The sequence below is a fragment of the Conger conger genome, chromosome 12 (assembly GCF_963514075.1).
Source record: "Conger conger chromosome 12, fConCon1.1, whole genome shotgun sequence".
In the NCBI taxonomy this organism is placed as follows: domain Eukaryota; kingdom Metazoa; phylum Chordata; class Actinopteri; order Anguilliformes; family Congridae; genus Conger; species Conger conger.
In genome coordinates, this window is record NC_083771.1 from 35,341,995 (window position 1) to 35,364,614 (window position 22,620).

Sequence of the window (22,620 nt, forward strand, 5' to 3'; positions counted from 1 at the left end):
GCCATCCTTTTTCTATGCATGCATATAATTCACTCTGGTTAAGAGCATCTGCTACATGACTAAATGTAAAACTTTAAAATGAATGAGTTCTGTATAGTATCAGATCACTGGCCGTCATAACATAACATACAAAATTCATAACTGTTCTGTTCAATCCCTTCATTCAGCTGGGAATACAGACCAAGTACATCAGGTTAAGTATCAAATTTGGAATCAAACCTGCTCTCTTCTGCTGTTGAGCCAAGTTATTTGACCTGTACACTCCTTTGTCAACCTGCATTAAATAAGCACTAATTACTTAGTATACTGTACTAAAGAACAGATTAGCATCAGCAAAATAATATTTTCAAAGAACTGTAGCAGTCACTGAATAGCTTTGGCCTGGTGAAACAGGTTGCCAATGGCATGATGCTCTGCTGACACTAATCTCTTTTTAACTCTGACATAAATATACAGTGTGCTCCAGAATTGTTGGCATCCTTAATAAAAACGGAGAATAAAGGCTGCATATAATAAACAACCTTGATAATGATCTATATTTTATGTTCGAACATACTGGAGAACTACACTCAGTGAGCATTAATTAGGTATTTATTTGATCTAGTTTGCTCTTCTGCTGCTGTAGCCTATCTACTTAGAGGTAGCATCTTGAGTTTTCCAAACCTCATTGGAATTATGATTGAAAGAGACTTCTATGGCCAGGTGAGACCAAAATTGAACATTTTGGCCATAAGCACCATCAACATGTTTGGCGGCATAATGGAATGCAAGGAGAAGCACCTCATACCTACTGTCAAATAAGCTGGTGGGTCATTGATGTTTTGGAGATCTTTTGCTGGCAGTGGTCCAGGGGCACCAATTACTATTTACTATGAAGTGTATGTCAATAACTATTATGTTTTTAGTTTACAGCTTTTTTGTGCATGTTTATCAAGGGTGCCAATAATTCTGGAGCTCACTGTATGCCTTACACTTTTCATTTTCATGTAACCAACTGCAGACTACCAAGTGTTTGGTAATGTGCCATGCTACTGCTTTATAATCATGTAAAAATCAATGGCAGTTTGTTCCATTTGTTACTGTATTTGTAACTTGAGAGTATTTATTTGCAAAAATCTGAGTCAGTAAGCTTTAACAAACAAAAACAAAGAAATCCCTCCCTTTAAAGATGTTCAAATGCCAGAGTACAGCTTTTCAGATTCAATTGGCAGTGCAGATTCTTGGAAGCATTTCATATCCTTCTTAGAAAGAGGTGAGTGAGTACATTTGGCAACGTTAGCTGGTACCCTGCCACATCGCATTAAAACATCAATGTAGCCATGGTTTCGGGCAGATGTGTGGAGATCACATGGTGCAAATCATTTGACGGGAGGACTGAGGAGGCCAGATGCCATGATACACTGTAAAGCAGGCGATGGGCTCAAGGGTTGAAAATGCCAGCAGTAAAGGAGAAACCAATGCAAATTCATGCAATGAATAAATAAATAAAAACATATTTCCACTGACCAGACCAAATCCAAATAAAGGCTGTGTTTATGGTCCCCCCCAGTACATTAGTTCAATGGAAGCCAAATAAGGTTCAGGGAAATAAACCTGCACAAGGCCTGGAATTCACCACTCACTAATCACAAACTAAAAGCAGGCTACAGTATCTGAAGTGGCATTGCACTTCATTCATTTGAACTAAAGCTAAGACTTTTCACTCCTTACTTAACTTGCTGGCATCTATATCTAAAGAGTGTACATTTAGATGAGTTACTGTATATTGTGTATATTGTGTAAAATAAGACACTGTTTCAGGAGACCGTACAATGTGAAGTGTTGAAAAGCAGAAAGCCTCCTAGTGATGGTGCTTATTGGGCTTGTGCTGTACTGCTGTAGTCATGTCTGGGGGTTAGATGAGGTCAGGCCAGAGAGTTTGAGTCAGTGCCAGAATGGCAGTTAGGCTGATTTTCTATCTGCAAGACCGACAATATAATGAAGAGAAAGCAGTTTTGAGTGAGAATCTAATGAGATTTTCTTTAAGTAACACTTTATTAGTAATACATAGATTGTCAAGAATATTTTGACCATTACCATTATGTAACATAATGTCATTCTGCATGACTGTCCTGATGCATATTTTCTAATCAGGTTTGACATTTGTTTGGGATGTAACTTTTTGGAATTCATAAATCCATTGACTTGCAAGCTAACATTTCCTTTGTATCATATGCGGCACCTCCTTGTCATATGCACTACCATGTTGGTTTAAGTGAAATAGTTGTCTCCAATGTTTAGTGATCTGTAGTATGTAAATAAAGCTATATCACTTAGGCCTGATTGATTGATCAACAGAAAAAATCCAACTGGAGTCCTACACTTTGAATGTGTGGACACCTGATTACTGAAACATCTGCCAGTGGTAAGTTAAAGGGAAAATAAAATTTAAAAAAAGCAATGAGGCAGAACCTACTTTCTGAGAAAGTATAAATCATGCAAACACATAAATGCATGTTGTTAAATGTGGTATGTTGTGGAATAGGTCACAAAGGTCAGGAAGCCTTTATGGACAATATGATGAGCACCTGTATAGAGTGATGTATTAAAAATAACTATCTAATAATCTGAGCTTTGTTTTATGTACAGAAAGAATAGGAGGGTAGCTCTGATAAAAAAATATATTTAAGCAGTAATTCAACAGACATTAGAACTCATTGCAGTGATATATAGTTATTTTATAAAATGAGTAAAATAAGTTAAAATAAGTTACTATATACCACTAGTATGAGTTCTAATGCTTGTTTAGACGTCTATTTCAAGTACCACTCTGCGGTGAATCAGCCATTCAAGTCAAAATGAAAAACCGTTAGATGCTAGCCAATGCTCATCAATCACCTTGCAACAATGTTGGCCAGGATTTGCAAACTATTTGCAAGCTAGCAGGCACACAGAGCTACACATTACCTCTACTTCCACGTGATGCAGAAGCTATCTACTGCAGCAGGAACTATTCATTGTAATTTTTTCTTGTTAATAAAAAATGCTTTTGATTGAATTGTGTCCATAATATGTATATTATCATAGTTGGTAACTGTTTATAACACTGCCTGTCTTGAGCTGAATTATCACTGCTATTAACCAATGAGATTGCAAGATTAAACAGTAATCAACATTGCACAAGACAGTGCACTAATATTTTGAATGTGTTTGGGGGCTCCTGGTTGAGGGTTTTTCATTTAATGATGTGATATTTTTAACATGGCTTGCAATCTTCACAAAGATTTATTCTGCTTGTCACACTTTTTAAGAACCTAGGTTACTTCAAATTAGACCAAAATTAATTCTTGATTTTGCTGATTGCCTGGGGATTTAGGCTGTATGGATGTCCCTTTATTGATGTATTTTTTCTCCTTGAGTGAAATGTACAGGATTACATGTTTGAGCATGATTGTTTTTTTATGGGTGTGTTGTTATTTCAGTACAGTTCAAAATACAGGAAATTTGGCTCGTAAGGGACCATATTGCTAAACTGAACAATTCACATGTGGTTAAAGTACAGATATTGAGCTTTTATTAAAGCATATTTTTTATGCATTTTGGATTCACCATGTAGAAATTTACAGCACATTTATACATATATACTCATTTCAGGGGACCATAATGTTTACAATATGTGAACGTTATGTAAAAGAAATAGTCACCTTTAGTATATAATGTCTGTGACCCATAATGCAGACATCACCAATTGCTCTGGTTACGCTCTGCCAGGCCTGTATTGTATCTTCAGCTCCTGCTTGTTTTGGGATATAAAAAGTGCTGAAATTAATACAAGGTGAAAGCAAAATATATAATAATAATACCCTGTAATAAAAGCCAAATCAAGACATGTCCATGTCCCAGGACATGCAGCTCACTGTAGATCATGTGCCATAACTGACAGCTTATTAGCAGATATGATTATCAATGTAGGCTTGCACAGTGGTTATTCAACATAATTGTATGCCTTTTCAGGTTTTTCCCTTATCTAAGTCAACTAGTGAGAACGTTGTGAATCTGGAGATGCACCTGAGGCAACTTGTGTGAGAAATATGTGTGTGTCTGTGTGTTCAGGCAAACATGTGGTGAGTTTCTCTACAGAGTCTGTATGAGGGAAATATGCACAATGATGCCCCCTACTGTTCACATATGAAACTCCAGAAAATATATTAAATCTGCAGCCCGGAGGGTATGGACCACCAGTTTTTAATTTATAATAGAATGAACAATGATCATTTTTTCATCTGATTATTTGTAAGGAGTTTTCTAGTAAGTAAAAATGCATGCAGTTTTCCCTTTCCACTATTGCTGTAAGTGGAGCACACAGGAAATATAAAATTAATTGCCACAGGAACGTTATTATTATTATATTAAAACTGACCATAATAATGTGATGTTGACATAATTCTTTCACAAGGAATTAGCAATAATGGGTCCATATTTCAATGGAGGTTACAGACACAAATGAAACCTGATAGGATGATTTAGCACTCGAGCCATTCTTAATTGCACCGATCTATTTCATCATGGCATCTTTTGAAATGTCAGATGTAGAGAAACATTTTTAGAGATTATTTCTTCAACAGCTTCCAACAAAGTTTTATACCAGACTCAGTAGTGTGAGGTTTGTGAGTGAGTGAATATATTTTTTTTCCATTATGGCAATAGACCATAGATTGGCTCTTAGCACAAGCAATTTAAATGTTATAGCAATTAGTCTTACACATTAGTCTTGAGGGAAGTATTTGACTACACACAGCAGAGGGGGATGCATTTATTCAGGGTGATTTCAACCATAACATTGAGTGATTTGAATGAAACGACTGAGAAAACTGAGCCATCAATGTGCAAAAGTCAGGCTACAGCAGCAAGGGTCCTACAGGAGAAAGTAATGGAACACTCAACCACTCAGGCCTTCCTGGTGTGAAGCTGTAACATCTGCATGAAACACAATGTTTAATACTGTATCGAACTTTAAGGTCTTTGCAACACCCCCTTAAGTCCTTTGGCACACTGCATCTGCGGTATCCTTTAATTCCATCTTCTGAACATCAACACAGCCACAATCGAACTCAGCTTGGCTACTGACCAGACAGCATCACACAACAACAGCAGACTGTTGAGCGAAAGCTGTGAAATGCAGAGAATGTGCTTTTTTTCATGGGCACTAGCGGCCATTCGTGTTAGTCATGCTGCATGTCGGATGCAGTGCGGGAAGGCCGCCAGGGTTACCGAAGTCCTTGCAGTCCTGACAACACCGAGATCACTGGAACAGGATTGAGAAACGAAGCAACCAAACATACAGACATTCCCTACACTATAGAGTCCTCTGGAACGATGCAATGAGCAGCCATGCATTACCTAAAATATACACAGGAAAACTTCAGTGACAAAGAGAAGCGCTTCAATGCGGCAGTGGTTCCAGTACAGTCCGTCTTCCCTCCTGCTGGGCGTTTCTCCCTCCGCTTCTGGTCTGAAGCTGCGGCACGTGTCGGGGAGAGAGCAGCGGTTCGGGGAGAGAGCAGCGGTTCGGGGAGAGAGCAGCCGTCACGTCTTGGTTCTGGGAGTGTGCGCGCTCTTTACCGCCTTGCAGCTGCCTTTGATCTCCAGCTCTCGGCTTTCCGAGAGGCTGTCTTTGGATTCATTCTTTTTCTAAAGGAGGAGAAGAAAAAAGTGGAACTCTCATCAGAAATGGAATGAAAAAGGTATACCATCTGCCCCAGGAAAGATAAGATCCAGCAGCAGAATGTCTGAGAACACAGGCTTGCTTTTTCTGCAGGCCTGACCACATTCCGTTCCACCAGAACATTCTTTCAGGAAAGTGAAAGGCTGTGCATTGTGCATGTGCATTACACAGAAAAAGCAGAGGGTCACAGATCAGGATGGGATCACAGCACAGAAAGTGCTGCGGCAAGGAATCAAGCCCCTGGCCAAAGTGGGGGAGGAAGGGGGTGGTTCTCATATCAGCCGAGAATCAGCTGCCCAACGGACAGTCCTGACTCAATTACCAACCAAGCTCCATTTTATTTAACATTTACAATAAGCTCTGATTTTAATCTAGCGTGCTCCATGCTACATGGCTGACACACACGTGGAGCAGAGGTACACAGCGGGGGCCCAGAGGACTCACCTGCTGAGAAGGAGTGACAGCTGGGCCATGGGCGTCGGCCGTGCGGGTGACAGGCAGGGGGGGCACCAGGTCTGTCCGAGAGCTGGAGGTGGACATCAGAGAAATAATGACAGTGGGGGACGTGTGATAATGGCTGGATTCAAGAAACAGCAGTTACTGTGCACTCCAGTGCATCGGGTAACTTCAATTACAGGTCCAGATACAATGGAACCTCGGTGTGTTTTGTCCTTAACTTCATGTAGCAAAATTACCATAGGTCAATGATTAATTTTGGCCGAACGTTTTCCTTGAATTCCCACAACTGCTAAACAAAACTTTCTTGTAAGGAATGAAATATTGCCAACATTAATGCACAAAACTGTTTTTAATTACAATTGGTGCCGAACACACAAACACACAATGAACTTTTACAATGAGTGGCACTTGTGAACTGCTGAGCTATTTCTGTGTGGTGTACATTCCTGTTGTACATCCCTGAGGACTTACTTGACCTCTGAGAGCACAGACCTCTCCCCATCTGAACACTGTGACCTCCTGTACTGCCGGAAACTCCTGGGTGAGTGTGAGTGTCGTATTCGGATGGGGTCACCTTGAGTCCTGTAACACAGCCCACTGTAAGACTGCTTATAAATACCCCTTTACGAAGCGGTACATGGTTCGACCACCCTATTCATTATCACCCCTGTATGTTCACAGCTCAGCAAATTACTTCATTTATAAGCAGCTCGGAAACAGAGGAGAGGGTTTTGGAAAAGCATGATTCTGAATAATTCATGCAATGCAATGAATATCTTTGTCTTGCTTTGCATGTAAAGATGGAATGACAGATACAATGACCCACTCTGGTTATGATAATGTTCAGCATTGCCATTTTGGACAGATATATGCATATGAAACCAGGTTTGCAGCTGAACTGTACCCTAGCTTAGCATTAGCTTACACTCAATCCAAGAACAAGCATAATGTCTCTTCTAATCAGAGACGAAGCATATTTTTCCTTAAAAAGCTATGCAAGCATTCTACATGCCCCAAAAGGAGTGTATGAATGGTAGAATTAGTGTTTCAACGTGAGCCGCAGGGATTGAAGTTTTATCTCCCCCGAATGCCTCCTGGTGTTTCATTTAAACAGCTAGAAAGATTGCACTCACTCGACTTTCTTATAGGGGATTTCCTTCAGCTGCTCTTCAGTGAGACCAGAGGGATCCACCAGCTCTTTCCTGGAGGAAGAATAAGCTGTCTGTTTACAACGCTTTATTTCCCAAGCAGGATTATACTGCAGTCTGCTGACCAACTGGCACAAAACTCACTGAATGTGTTTCCACAGTTGTTCTTTAGCCTGGACATCTGGGCTTCTCCTGTAAGAGATCGATGTGTAAAAGGTAAAGGAAGAGAAGTTCTTTGTACTAGGTTGTTGTTTTCCTGAGCAATATAAAGGGAAAATGGGTCATAGAAATTCTGCATTTAATAAAACATTTCTGAGATTATCTCTTGCTTGAGCAAAAACATTTGTATACTTCACAGGAAAGGTACATATGGAATAGACAGAAGTGTCAATGTGGCAGTGGAGGAGAAACAGGAAAAATGAAACAGCCCCACACCGTAGATCCTGCATTGCAGATATGCAATGTCATGAGATCATTTCTGTACATGGTGGTGCAATTCTAGTAAATTGTTTTCTATGCAGGTATGAAACATTAACTGAAATCCAATGTAATCCTTATTACTAATGTTTGCTGCACTACCCTATCCAACCCACACGAGGGAGACAAATTCACTCATACCCTCATGTGGGTAATTTCCTATTTGCAGAAGCTGCACCTGCTGCACTGACAGCACACAGCAGCTGCCCCCTCTCATTCGACGCATGAATACATTTAAACTTCTTTGTAGGAATTCAAGGCCAATCTCCAGGGCTAACAGCGCTGCAGCCTTGCCCTGTGCCCTTGCCCAGCGCCCTTGCCCTGCTTTGTATCTCCTCTGTTCTTCATATCTTTTCCTTCTGAGCTTCATGAATAATATTCCCTGACTGGTTTTCAGTACAGTTGAAAAACCTGATCCTATGTGATGGACTGGCTGGAAAGCTCATGGTTTATTGTTTTTCTGTCTTTGAGGTGAGAAAGAAAGCGGGTTCAGTGGACTTGATATTCCCTTGCACAGGCAGGGTCATTCCAGGGCCATATGGTGTTTCCAATTTGTTTGGTTAATGAGATGTCAACTCGAGGAGCAATTAACTGCATCAATCGCCCCATTGATCGCTGGGCGCTTCCTTTGTAATTGTCTTTTGTGTAATTCTGTGATCTCTCCATATGTAGATGAAGAACTGATCACTGGTATGCTTCTGTTGGCCACAACAGAAATTAAGGTAATTTTGCTGACCGTGATGATCAAAACCACACAAAACATGTGACCAAATCATGTAAAATACAAGCCACACTTCAATGAAAGGCTGTTACCACAACTTGTATTTACCTTTCAAATAGGCTCATTTTGTTCTTAATCTATCTCTGCTGTGTCAATGAAGGGTTTTACCTTTGACTTGTGATGTACTGTATTTTCAATATAAAAACTCATTTATACAACTGAAATGCCTTGTAGGAGGGTGTTATAACATAGGGACTAATTAAACAAGTGCACTTATACACATTATGGAAGGGCATCACATGAAAGTATTTAGTATCTTCGCTAAAACCCTGTCAAATTCAATTAATGGCTTCAGATATGCTGATTGCATGACCACTTTGAGTGGGTTGAAGGCGAAAAGTTAAGTGAAGTTGACTGTTAGGCTTATAATCCCCACCTTAGTTCTATTCTATCAGATCAAAGTTCAAAGCACTGCCAATAAGAGCTTTGTTGGAGTGGGAAGAGGCCTGCCTCAAAAGCACAGCTAAAATCCACCTGTCTTTTATGGGGCTTTAACAGTCTCAAACTTTTTAAAAGGCACTGGAATTATGGGGGAATTACAAAAATAAAGCTAAGATATTGAATTTTCTGTCCCAGTGAAAAGAGATGAAGAATCTCTATTACAAGGGAGCATGTTAGTCTATGAGGAGCATGACCATACATGTGTGTCCTTAAGTTGCATTAGTGTTTGCCATTAGTTACTGGTGCAGCAGTAGAATGCATAGGAGTTTCAGATTTTCTTTACTCTACACACCACTGTTAATTTTTGGAAAATGAACAGACCATATGTGTAATGTTCAGTTCTTTATATGGTTATATCTTCCTCGCTCTCACTCCTCTTCCTCTTCCTCTACCTCGTCACTTCCACAGAACTAAAGCAGTGAGCAGAATAAGAGATGCAGTGGAGGCCTGTGGCTGAGACATCCACCGTGTCTGGGGTTCAGCGTTATTAACCGCAGCACCAGTGAAAGAAAAATGACACAGAATCAATATTAGCCTGAGCAGGACTGCAGACTGTTTGTCAGGCGTGGGCTGGGGAGGAGAGCTGATGGGCTAAAGGGGTCTGGGGATGCGGGGCTTACGATCGTGACCGGTTTCTGGAGCGGCGGTAGTTGGGGTCATTCTGTGATCTCTCCTTCTGCCGACGGAGCACAGCTTCCCACTGAGGGGCGGAGTCCACCATCTCATTCTCCTGTCTGGACCTGTACGGCACATACAGGCGTACACACGCACCGTGTTACTGCATACTCACACACACATACCCACACACACACACAGACACGAGCGTACACATGCACTGTGTTACTGCATACTCACACACACACACCCACACACACGAACGTACACATGCACCGTGTTACTGCATACTCACACACACACACCCACACACACACACACTTATACATACACACACACACACGATCGTACACATCCACCGTGTTACTGCATACTCACACACACACACCCACACACACACACTTATACATACACACACACACACACACACTTATAAATACACACACACACACACACACACACACACACGAGCGTACACATGCACCGTGTTACTGCATACTCACACACCCACACCCACACACACACACACACACACACACACACACTTATACATACACACACACACACACACTTATAAATACACACACACACACACACACACACGAGCATACACATGCACCGTGTTACTGCATACTCACACATACACACACACGCTTATACACACACATACACACCCACACACACACACGTGCACACACACACATGCACGCTTATACACACACATACACATATATACACACACACACATACGCTTATACACACACGTACACACACACACACACACACACACGCTTATACACACACATACACACACACACATGCGCGCACACACACGCTTATATATACACATACTCACACACACACACACACACACACGCGCGCACACACACACTTATACATACACACACACACACACACACACACAGACACTCTTATACATACACACCCACACACATACATACGCTTATACACACACACACACACACACACACAAAAGCTTATACATACACATACACACATTTACATACACACGCGTATACACACAGATACACATGTTTACACACACACGCTTATACACACACACACACATACGCTTATACACACACATACACACACACACACAGATACACGTTTACACACACACACGCTTATACACACATTTACAAACACACATACACATGAGTATACAGGCATGCATCATATTACTGCACGCTTACACACACACACACGCACACAAGCTTACTGTAAACACATACACATACACACAAGCGCACATGCATGCACCATGTTAGTGTGCGCTGACACGCGTACATACACAGGCACACACATACACACACACACACATGAACACACAAGCATGCATGGACACACATGCATGCACACACACAGAAATCCCAGGCCTGACACCACTGCCACTGCACATACTGCATTATGTCATCTTTTGAAATATCCCCACACAATTTGCAGATGAAAACTGCACGCCAGGTTTTTAACACAGTACATTCTGCCCCCTTTTCAGCAATATTAGGACATTTAGATCAATTGTTGATAAAAAATAGAAGCTTTAGGAAATGTATACATATGGCCAACATCAAATAGTATCCCATCCTGCTGGAGCTCCCAGAGGATCCATGGGAATCTCATTTCCTCTACCCTCTGTCCTCTATTGCACACTACTGGGAAGGGAGAATGGGAGTGTAATAAAACGGGAATTATCAATATGTGCTGCTATTGGATATATAATGAAAACAATTACACTATCCCTTGAGGTACCCACATTGACACACATCACAGGATTTTCTTAGCGCACACGGACGTGACTCTGCCAACAGTAGACAGCTGCATGAACACCATTCTGAGTGAGTAAACCTTTTTCCGCCTTTTACTGCCATAAAATGGAAGAGTTTTATTGAAAGATTTTATTAAAAGACCATGAGAACTTTATGTCAAACACTCTTTCTTCAGGTAAGTAAATATGTGTAAGAAATCAAAATAGCCAACAGTGTGCAGTTGGACCTGCCTGTGAGACACGTATGTTACGTGTTCTGGATGCGGTTTGTCAGTTGTTACATGAGACTATCTCGCCATGAATGGCAGAGGTAAATAATTGAACACTGAAGAGGCCTACCTGTTTCTTTTCTTCCGGTGATCCCTGCTGGAATTCTCGGACTCGCTGCCACTGCTGGTGTTGCCACGGGAACGTGACCTAGGGACAAAATGAAAAAAGCTAAAAGTTGACCAGAGAAGGTGGAGATAAAGAAAGCCAGAGAAACAGTGTGCGGTAAAGGTATTTCCCTACGGCAAAGACAGTGTTCCCCGGACCGTCAACTAAGATACAGAGCTGCTCTCCGTAATGAATCCCAGAGCCGAGAAGCAGTCCCACTAATACACTCTGGGAATAATTGTCACTCGATCTCCCGACGTGATGTCTCATAGACCTTCAGAAGGAAGAAATGTATTGTATGTTCTTAAAATATACAGTGGACTCCAGAATTATTGGCACCCTTAATAAAATTAAGAAAAAAGGCTGCATATAATGAAAACACACAGATACTAATCTTTATGCTATGTCCAAACATATAGGAAAACAATATACTTTTATTTAAATACATGTACTTTCATATTTTACTGTTTTTTTTTTTTATCTGAAAGATTCTGTTCTACATGGAGGGATGGTCAAATATCCCACCAAATGTGTTCTCTAACCTTATCACAAAAAATACTCATGGCTGTCATCTTTGCCAGGTGGTGTTTGCACAAAGTATTAAACCATTAAACCAAACCCATTTTTTTGGGGGAATAATATAATATATCATACCCTATAATTAAATTAAAATAGTATTTCATTAAATAAAATGCTGCAAAGCATTATGGCACCAAATCACATTATGTTCCTTTCAAGGAAGTAGACTTTATGAACATATTACTCATGACTATGAGCAGCATACCGTCTCCTCTGCTGTTTGGACTCAGGATCATCGTTGTTCTGGCCTTTCCTGAAACACAAGAGCAGAGAGTCTCAATGTGCTCAGGCTTGAGCGGGGGACTGATTTAGCACTTTTGGGCATGAGTGCACACATATGTTTAAAAGCTTGCCTTCAGTCCACTGAGACTCAGTGGTATCTGACAGAATCTCTCCCTGAAGCCATGGGTGTGAAGTGAGACAATAATCATTACGAACAACCCCACTCTCTGCCTCTAGCCATTCAAACAACAACAACAACAAAGCTTCAATGTGCGTTTCATACAAGATATGAAGCCTTTAAAGTATATTCATGAGGGCCTGTCAGTAGTGGAAATAGTTCTGTAAGACCTTCAGATCGTACAGTAACTACCTGTGGCCTCTGCATGGATTGTGCTCTGAATGTTGAATTGATATGTTGCAAATGACTGCAGTGGATGGATCAAGTACTCAAGACAGATGAAGTATGCTAAGTGCGGCTTGCCTTCTGCAAATAATAGATTAACAAAATAAATTAGAGAATATAAATAGGAGTACCTAAACATGGCAACATTACCAGTGTATTATTACTGTGCTAAACATTACTAGCTAACTTGTAGACTAACATTATTTGTGCATATACTGCAATTAGTTTTGACATAAAATATTAAATTGATGTTGTTTGTTTGGGAGAAACTGGCTTTAGAACATAAAGTATTGTAAAAGAAAAAACAAATTATTGAAATGAGAGATAGTGCACATTATGCGTGTGTGTGTGTATTGAGAATGTTTTTGTTTTGCATATTATAATATATTATAATATCATGAAGTAATTATTTGCATAGGCCACCACTAGAGGGGGAAATGGTCCTATTTCAATCAAGCTGAGCACTTACTCTATCCAACTTACAATTACTGATCCTTGCTGTTCTTTATGAAATATCATGGCAATATTAATACTACAAAAAATATTTTGGATTCAGTATTTTGCTACTCCCAACTGCAAATAAAGTAATTGGAACGTGTATGAAAAGTATGTATATTCCTTTGTGCTGCTGAATCCAGTTTTCTTTCTGCCCCTTGCTGTTTATTTCTCTACATTTTAGATTCCTGGTTTAACCTTTTATTATTTGTTTTAGCGCATCATACTTCAGCATTGAGGGAATACTGGTGTGACATGAACAGATCTGTATTACAAGTACAAGTAAAATTACTCACTGGCTGTCTGCATTTCATAATAGGGCAGCAGTACATATGGATAATGATGACTCTCCAGTACATATTTTCCTATATAAAGATTCTCAGATTCTGACATTTTTAATTCAAACAAAAATGAAATTGTTTACATTTAAATGTTGTGAGGGTGAAAAAATGTACAGAAAACGGCGGATAGTGAGAGTTGTTGTACATGGGGCACAGGAGTAGGGCGTATGGTTAACCAGACCTGTTTACACTCCCTCATGCCCAGGAGGCATTTCCTAGGGGCACCTGATTGTGCGGGTAGGCCTGTGTACCATGGGCAGTAAGATGAGAGCATAGCCTGTGTGTGTGTGTGTGTACATGCTCCAGGGCTGCATACCTGCGTCTGGCTGGCTGAGATGGCTCGTTCTCACTTCCTCCTGATGGCGTCCGCCTTCTTGCAGCTGGGAATTTGGGTGATTTGTTTCGCTCATTGGCTGAATTGTAGAGACCGCTGAAAGGAAAGCAAAATTATTTTCTAGCTAGCAATAACAGTAATTTTTTATTTGTAAAAAACAAGAAAATATATACTTTATTAGGTAGACTGGCACACCAGCAATATTAATGCAAGTATTTAATCAGCCAATCATGTGGCAGCAACTAAATGCATAAAAGCATGCACACATGGTCAAGATTTTTTTCAAGTGACTTTGACTGTGCAAACGGTTAAAAAAAACAGAAATTAAGCAAATGTGTTACTAACTAGCTATTTCATTAAAATCTAGCTTATCATCAAAAATAAAAACATATTCAAAACAATTACATCAGATACACAATCATTGGATAGCAACGGAAGGCATGAACTGAATACTGTGGAAAATATTTACATGGTGAACAGGTTGGCCTAATAAGAATGCAAACAATGCTTTTGTGCATTGCATAAACCAGCAAGGATGAGACACAGGTCAACATCCTGTCTGGAAGTTGAAACAGGAAGACACTCCTTGTTTATAAATGTGCGTCGGCTGATGGTTACCGTGGAGCATTTCTACAAGAGCAACCAAGACTGTAGTAACAAGGCCACAGCCTAGGCATTGTCCTGAATAAGATGTGCAACCAGTTCACCCTATGAATTAAATGTAATAAAATACTGATTTGCAATAGCAACTTTAGAGCTTTGATTTTTGTATTATGCAAAGTCAAAATATTATCTGATCTGTCTGATCAATTGTCAATTCTCTAGAGGGATAAAAATGAATTCAATCTATGACTTTGAAAAAGTGCCAGGTTGGGTAAAGCGAATGCATTCCAACTGCAAGTAATTTCAGAGGGCACAATCCTGGCAGGAAGCCACTTGCAAGGTGATCTTCTGTTTTTAAAACAGGTACAGAGAGGTAGAATGACCTTCCATTTCCAACAAAGGGATTGGGTCACAGGCTTGTAGCTGAAAGCTATTCAGTTAGGCCCCAGGTCGTAAGCAGATTTAAGGGGTCCAGGAATGACTCACTTTGCCCTTTCATTGTTCATTCTAGAACTTTCCACTGTTAGTGAGACAAAATGCTCAGAGCAAGTAAAACATGAAATACAAATCAAATCTGGACATGGTGATTATGTTTAATAGATCCCCGAGTCACAATGCATTTTAAATAATAAATACAGTAGTTTTCTGAAATACAAAGTAGAGCAGTGTAGAGTAGTGTGTGGCGGTAAATTGATAGGACCTTTTTATTTAAAATGATTCATATTACTATTAAAATCCTCAGCAGCCACCTGTATGTCTCTCCATGTCTACTGTTAAAGGATTTGGATTTAACATGGAGAAAAGTAGCCTGTGCTGCCACTTACAATACCGCACAGTATTGTAGCTTAGATTAAGTCATTTCTGATCATGCTTTTAGTGCTTTAAAAGCAATTCACTGGTTATTCAAATTTCTCTTCCCTTTTTGAAAATTTGAATTGCCAATTTATTTTTGGGTGGTGGTTGGAGGAGGGGGGGGGGGGGTGTTCAATTAATCCAATGCCACATACCCTTCTCATCATGTCCTCCCCCTTCCCCCTCCTTCCGTGTGAGCTCTATGCTATTGCAGCAGGACACAGTGAGGGCCAGGCCTACAGAGTGATAATGTCTCTGCTTTTACAGAAGCCCCCACACCCCATGACTGGCAGGTTCGTAATGCTCACTCACACAGTTCCATGTGCACTGTCTTCCATCCTGTACAGCCCCACTGCCTCCGACATGTGTCTGTTACATTTTTAATGCCAAGGTCACTTGTGAAATTTAAATGAGGCATTGCTCTGAAAAAGCCAAACACAGTCTGTATACTGTCAGTCACAGCAAGCTTTTTTCCCCCAACCACATTTTTGTGTGATGAATTATTCTGCATTACAGGGCTACACAGTTTTTCGCCACAGACAGCACTTATAAGCATGTATTACCATCTTCCCAAAGATGAATAAATGTTTTTACATTTTTATATTGATTTTCATAGATTTTATATCAAAGGCATCAGTGCATTTTGACTGCAAGAAAAATCTGAACTGAGAAGAAAAGCAGAATCTTTATATACAATTTGAGTATATTTGGATTTACAGGCTCTTCTGAACTTGAAAAAGCTACCACCAACTCAGCGAACCTGACCTCTAAATGGTACAACATTAAACATGACACATTTCAAACACAAAGTTTAGGAACTCTGTCAGTTAGTACTTTGTAACTTCAGGCAACTATAACAGCTTGTAAACACCTCCTGTAGCCAGCTAAGAATCTTTCAATTCTCACTTTTGTAATTTCCTCGAGATACTTCATGGTTCGAGGTATGCTTTGGTATCATTGTCTTGCAGGAATACCCAACCTCTCTTCAACTTCAATGTCTGGACTGACCTTCGAACATTAGCCTCTAGAATTTTTTGATACTTGGTGGAAACCATGGTTCCTTCCACCCGCATAGTATTTCCTGTGGCCCCAGCTGTCACACAACCCCAACACATAATGGTTCCACCTCCATGTTTAACACTTGGCAAGATGTTCTTTTCTACAAAAGCTTCACCCTTTTTTCTCCAAAAGATACCTTCTTTGGTGGTGGCCAAAAAGTTCAATTTTGGTTTTTGATAGTCCAAACCACATTGTTTCAAAAGGCTTCAGGCTTTAGGGCTGTACAATGATTGGGATAACATTTGCCATCGCATCACTGTGAAATATTAATTTGCTGTTCATTTGCATGGTATGTTTAATATTAATTGTTCTTCTTATTTAGTAGTGTTCTCAGATTTCTAATTTTGTGAAAACAAGTTATCTTGGAGTTATCTTTCAAGTAAGCAATAATGTGGTTTCACATCCAGTTAGCTACACTGAAGGGTACACATGCAGAAGAGAAAAAGAGAAGAGTAGGATGAGCTATAAATCAAACCTCTGTGGTGCATTTTCATCCCATGGTGCACTGGGCTTTTCACGCTGTGCCTCTGGACTGCTCTCTGGTTTGGGTGTTTTGGAACCAAGAGGACTGAGACAAACAGATAATTTCACAAATAAATTCAGTGGGAGCATTCAATAAACAATAAATTAGTATGTTTTGCCCATTATAAAAAGCAAACAGCAATCTACTACTCTTACCTGTTCCAGGAGAGAAAGTAAAGCTTCCATAACCAGTGTGCTTACCATTATCAATACACTAGAACTAAAATCATGCAATGCCATTGGAAAAATATGTATTATTTATATTAATCTTTGTTTTGAAACAAATGTGCACTCTGAAGCGAACTTTGCCAGTCTGATACCTTTTTACTGGGGAGGGCGCAATGATTTTGGTTGTTCCTTCGCTGTCTCTGTTCTCAGGCTTTGTGTTTGATCGATTCATGTTGTTGGTTCCTGATCAAAAGGAAAAGATTTTGCAGAGGGGGAGCGTGAGATTGCACAGTGCCTAAACATTGAGAAAACCAGAAGAAACCCCATAAGTTACTGTCAGTGTTAGCAGTCAGTGTAATTAGCTGTTCAGCGCTTTCATTTTGTACTAATAATCTTGAAACCATGCCCGATATTAAATCTAATCTTTTGATGTCAGAGAGTATCATGCAGAGAAAAAGCAGGCTGTAAGTGTTGAATGACAGCTAGTATCTGTTTCAGCAAAAACATCTAAAGAGTTTTTCGCTCAATTTGCCCTTCAGTAATGTTTACTTCAGCACAGACAAATAAAATACATTTTACCAACAACAATATATCTTATAAAAATGTTTTCTTTTTGGAAAGAGTCTCATGGAAACACAGGCAAAACTCTCGGGTAACAAAAGAAGGATGATCAAGATTTGGAGACATACAGTACTGCCACAGCTGAAGAAAGACTATCGATCGAGGAGAAATGGTGCAGGTGTGTATTTACTGCAGTACATGAGCAGAGTTGCCCAAGGACTTGCATTTAGCAAGCCAGCTGTGACTGTATGAGCTAAGGTTCCCAGCTGGAGGCTGAGGTCAAACTGGGGGAGAGAACAGTAATTATTGACCTCCGAATAAAACCCACACAATATTGCCGCAGCCATACAGAGGCTCAGAGACAGTGAGGGATCCAAAACTAATTCTGTTATTAGCCAAGCCCACCCTCTGGGAAATAAAAGGCACAAAATATCACAGGCTACTGGGAAGCTTCCCATTATTGGGAACAGTCTGTCTTTCTCCAGCTCATTATGGCAAGCACCCCTGGATAATTATTTAAGCTAATATAATGAAAGGCAGAAATTTCCAGGAACAAAAGAAGGTGGGATGGCTACAATGGAGGACATGGACAGACACCATATGAACTCCTACTTTTTTAAAGTCTGCATATTACAGAACAGAATCACAATTGTTTTAATTGCTTTAAAACTGACTGTCTAGCCATGTGTTGGGTTCATTTGAAATATTAAACTACATTTCCCAGCAGGGTAGAGACAGATGCTGTGTAAACAATGTGAATTGTTCAAGTGAATATAATTGGTATGTTTATTAAGGCCTTCTATAATTTAGCGTTAAGGAACTGGAAAGTGTGAATTCCACACACTTGGGAAGGATCACACTTGGGTAATTATACAAAGGACAGCTTTCCCCTCTACTGTGAAACATAAAGCTTGATGAAATGTCATAATTCTGTCATCATTCAACATTAGTGCAAGCAAGCTGGACATATGGTGGAGGAAAAAATAGCTGTAGCTAATCTACAGCTATAAGGAACCATCATATTTTAACTATAGCCTTGTAAAATTAAGAGGCACTTTGGTTAAATCAATCCCAATATATGGTGTCCAAACATTATTGAACACCAAACATATAAAAATAGATGTTCTGGTCTGTTTTATTTTAAAAAAAACGTGAAAAGTAAATTGTTACTCTGTCCTATAGCAAAGAATTCCTGTGGCTCTTGAGTGGGACATCCAGCTAAATAAATGGTCTCATTTCCCTGAGAGGATGGACCAGACAAGTACATGCACCTGCTGGTCTGAGAATGTACTCTGCCAGGTCTGGCACCATTACTCGTATAACACAGCTGAATATATAGTACATATGTTATCTTACCATGTCATTTATACTGGATAACAGCATCAGCTTAATGAATGTAATGCTAGGTATTTTCCATCCTCAATGCAACACCAACTCCTTTGGTCAAACCAGGCACCTGCGGCCTACCAGCTGCAGGAGATGCTAACCTGCTGGGCTACAGAATGAATGGGAATGGCAGCTGGCGGAATGCTATCTGAGCCTGCGGCAGGCTAACAGCGGAGCCGCACAAAAGAGAAACAGCGAAGTGGACAGGATGAGAAGAGACGGCAGCTCACCCGCGGGCTCGGGGACTCTCTTCGGGTACGTCTTGCTGCGAGATCTGAGCACCTGCAGGTTGGGCCTGGGCAGCTGCACGGACTGATCTCTGCCCATCTGCATGGCTGTCTTCCCACTGCCGGGAACAGAGACGGGGAGATAGGCCCGGGGCTTTCATTAGCTTCCCCCTGTCACTCATGCCCAGACGCACTGGCATATGTGCTGACGCACTGGCATATGGGGGTACGCCACCGGCTCGGCTTACAAGACAACTAAGGAAGAGACGGGAGGATTTACGTATGCACAGAGAGGGGGAGAGGTCCGTTTTCATTCTTTACTGTGCTTGGCGAGCAGGCACGGGGATTCATGTCGCGTACACACCACGGCAGGCGTAATAAACAGAGCTGAATGCAGGAGGTAAATCTGCAAGGCCCTTCAGTGCAGTCTGTCAAGCCGCACTGAATACACGTAACAGCTATAGTATAAGACAATAATGAAATGTGATCATATATGATGAAAAATGTAAATTATTTAATCATTCGCTCTCCTCTGTGGATATCTGCTGCCTCCTATTTAGGTCTGGAATAAAAAAGAGAAATTAAATGACATTATTTATACATTTTTGTCCTGCTTTAGAAGAACGAGCAGTCCTCCTCAACATGAAGACTGTTTTTTATGGTTATTTGAAGGGGTGCAATTAACATGTGGAAGAAAAATAAATTCCTGCTTCTGAGAGAGTTTAATCACAACCAGGAACAGAAAAACATACACCATGCTAGGGACAGATTAGGGCTGAAATGCTCACTAGTGATAGTATTAGATATACTGTACTTTCAGTTTGAATGAGTAAATATCTGTGTGTGGTAAGGAAAATAAAGGGGATTCAAAGACTAATCTATGCTCTTTACAATAAGTGCTTTTCTTTAAATACTGCGCAAACCTGATAAGACTGTATAAACAAGTACAATCAGCCAGGACAAAGTATGCATATGCTGTTCTAGAAATTGGTTCTGTACAGTGATGGGTAACATGGCCATTTATAATTTATCCCATGCTATTTAAACAGACTGAAAATGAAGAGTACCATAATGCTGCAGTCATACCACTGGGATTAAATCACTCCACACATAGGGAGCTTTCTGGAACAATCCAGACTTGAACAGTGTTACGTATGAAGACATTCTGGACTGCGCTCATTTGGCACACATCCCCTGCACAGCAGAGCATGCTCATATTCTGACATGGAGGTGCCCCTTAAGCGCACGCCTTTCTTCAGCAACCTACTCCATTTCTTCAGCAACCTACTCCTCCACCATTCAACTGTCTGTTATTATGGTGGCAAAGCTGGCTGCAAAAAAAATGAAGCAGGCAAACAAACCATCCACCAGACCTTTTTAAAACTTTTGAGGGAAGACAATAAAATATTCTGTTAAACCCCTACATGCTAGTTACAGTAACTAGTTCATGGAGAAGTGAGGTGACCACTGAATCCAACATTTAATGCTGCAGTCATTTCAATCTTGAATTCCTCTAATTGTATTCAAAAATGATCATTTTTACAAGGTCATCACAGTAAAATGATGATCAACCACTCAGAATATGACTGTAATTCATGTCACTATAGTATAGAGTATAAGGTTCTATATTTGTTGCCCTTTAACATGCAAGCATACAAAGAGAATGGGCCAGATTTACTTTTGCGTCAGTGCTATCTGACACAAAAGCCAGAAGATCACAATATCGATGTTGGTTAACTAAATGGTCGCAATCAGTATTTGGATAGAATTGGCAGATTATGTTGCTATGCAACATTCCTGTTTTACAGGTTTCTACTAATCCCTTCCCAATCCCTATTAGATTTTACTGTCAGACATAATATAAAATTATATGTTTTATTTGTTTTAAAGGACACATTACTACTATTGAAGTAATCAGCTAGCAGTTAGTATAATATATAAGTATAATACAATACATTTATTGTACAATGTGTGGATTCCATCTCCAACATGACCTGAAATAATCTTCCATTTGTCCTGAAAAGCAAAACAGAAAACTGAACCAATTTGCATGCGTCTATTTGAAGGGAAAAGCGGCTTGCTCACCTGTAGCGATGCTTTGATCCCAGGGAACCAAATTTTGTGAGTTTTCTTGTCAATGAGTTGGAATCATTTTCAGGCATTCTGAAGAACAACAAAAACGTGCTGTCATTTTGTCAAATTTATATCCATAGCAACATTGAAATTGGATTTTCATTTTTCATGGTGTTCTGCCACATACAGTACTTCAAAAAGATGACAACTGAAAAATATCTGTAAGAGTTTCTGGCCCTCGTTATAATGAATTCAAGCATTAAAGCTCAGCTCTGGTTAAAGAGAATGTGTCAAATGTAGAATTACAAATGAGCATTTCAAAAGCGCACCAATCATGTTTTATGAAAGCTTTTTATCTGATTGCAGTGTCTGGCTGAGTGATTTTTTTTGTCTAGGCTTAGCTATTGGTAAACGGAACTAATTGTTCAAAAAGTTTGTACTGCAGTACCAGTGAGCACACACACACAGCAGAGGCCACCTTAAGTGGCAAAGTGGCACTAAATAACTCCTTTCCAGCAGGTTTTAAGCTTCGGAAGATGCAGCAGTAAGCCTTTTCCCTGGTTTTCACATCTCCACCTTACAGGCAGCCCTTCAGCCACCTCGCAACGTACTCATTACCTCATTAGTTATCGCATCGTTATGCTCTCCCAGACGCCGGCCACATCGCAGTTGAAATTGTACTTCCCTCTAGGGTCTTTCAGCGCACTTAGCCCTGGTTATGGGTATGCACTTTGTTGTACGTCGCTCTGGATAACAGCGTCTGCCAAATGCCATTAATGTAATGTAATGTAATGTAATCTACAGGCAGGCAAAGCAGCCCTGAGAGTATGACCTGTCAAGACCTCATCCTCCTCCATAGCACCTAACGGCCAATCTACCATTTCACGCCTGGATTAACAACCCAAATCCTGGCTTCCGCAGATCCACAGTGAGGGAAGGCAATAACGTGATCGCCAGCCGGTCCTGGCTAGCGCAGGCTCCTCGAAGCAAAGAAGTCTGGTTTCAT

General features: G+C 40.3%; 1 protein-coding gene across 2 annotated transcripts in view; it reads right to left on the reverse strand.

Moving 5' to 3' along the window:
* Window positions 1–4,776: 4,776 nt before the first annotated feature.
* The window catches only part of epb41l4a (erythrocyte membrane protein band 4.1 like 4A), an 80,659-nt gene continuing 62,815 nt past the window's right edge, over window positions 4,777–22,620 (reverse strand). For both annotated transcript variants that reach the window (XM_061263344.1, XM_061263343.1), the window contains exons 12-24: window positions 21,627–21,704; window positions 19,545–19,660; window positions 17,520–17,610; window positions 17,153–17,245; window positions 14,146–14,259; window positions 12,574–12,621; window positions 11,754–11,831; window positions 9,631–9,750; window positions 7,456–7,503; window positions 7,297–7,365; window positions 6,635–6,745; window positions 6,149–6,230; window positions 4,777–5,670 (exon numbers count right to left, since the gene is read on the reverse strand). In XM_061263344.1, the coding sequence (XP_061119328.1) occupies window positions 5,566–5,670; window positions 6,149–6,230; window positions 6,635–6,745; window positions 7,297–7,365; window positions 7,456–7,503; window positions 9,631–9,750; window positions 11,754–11,831; window positions 12,574–12,621; window positions 14,146–14,259; window positions 17,153–17,245; window positions 17,520–17,610; window positions 19,545–19,660; window positions 21,627–21,704 (1,153 nt within the window). In that variant the 3' untranslated portion in view covers window positions 4,777–5,565. The remainder of the gene's footprint in view (window positions 5,671–6,148; window positions 6,231–6,634; window positions 6,746–7,296; window positions 7,366–7,455; window positions 7,504–9,630; window positions 9,751–11,753; window positions 11,832–12,573; window positions 12,622–14,145; window positions 14,260–17,152; window positions 17,246–17,519; window positions 17,611–19,544; window positions 19,661–21,626; window positions 21,705–22,620) is intronic.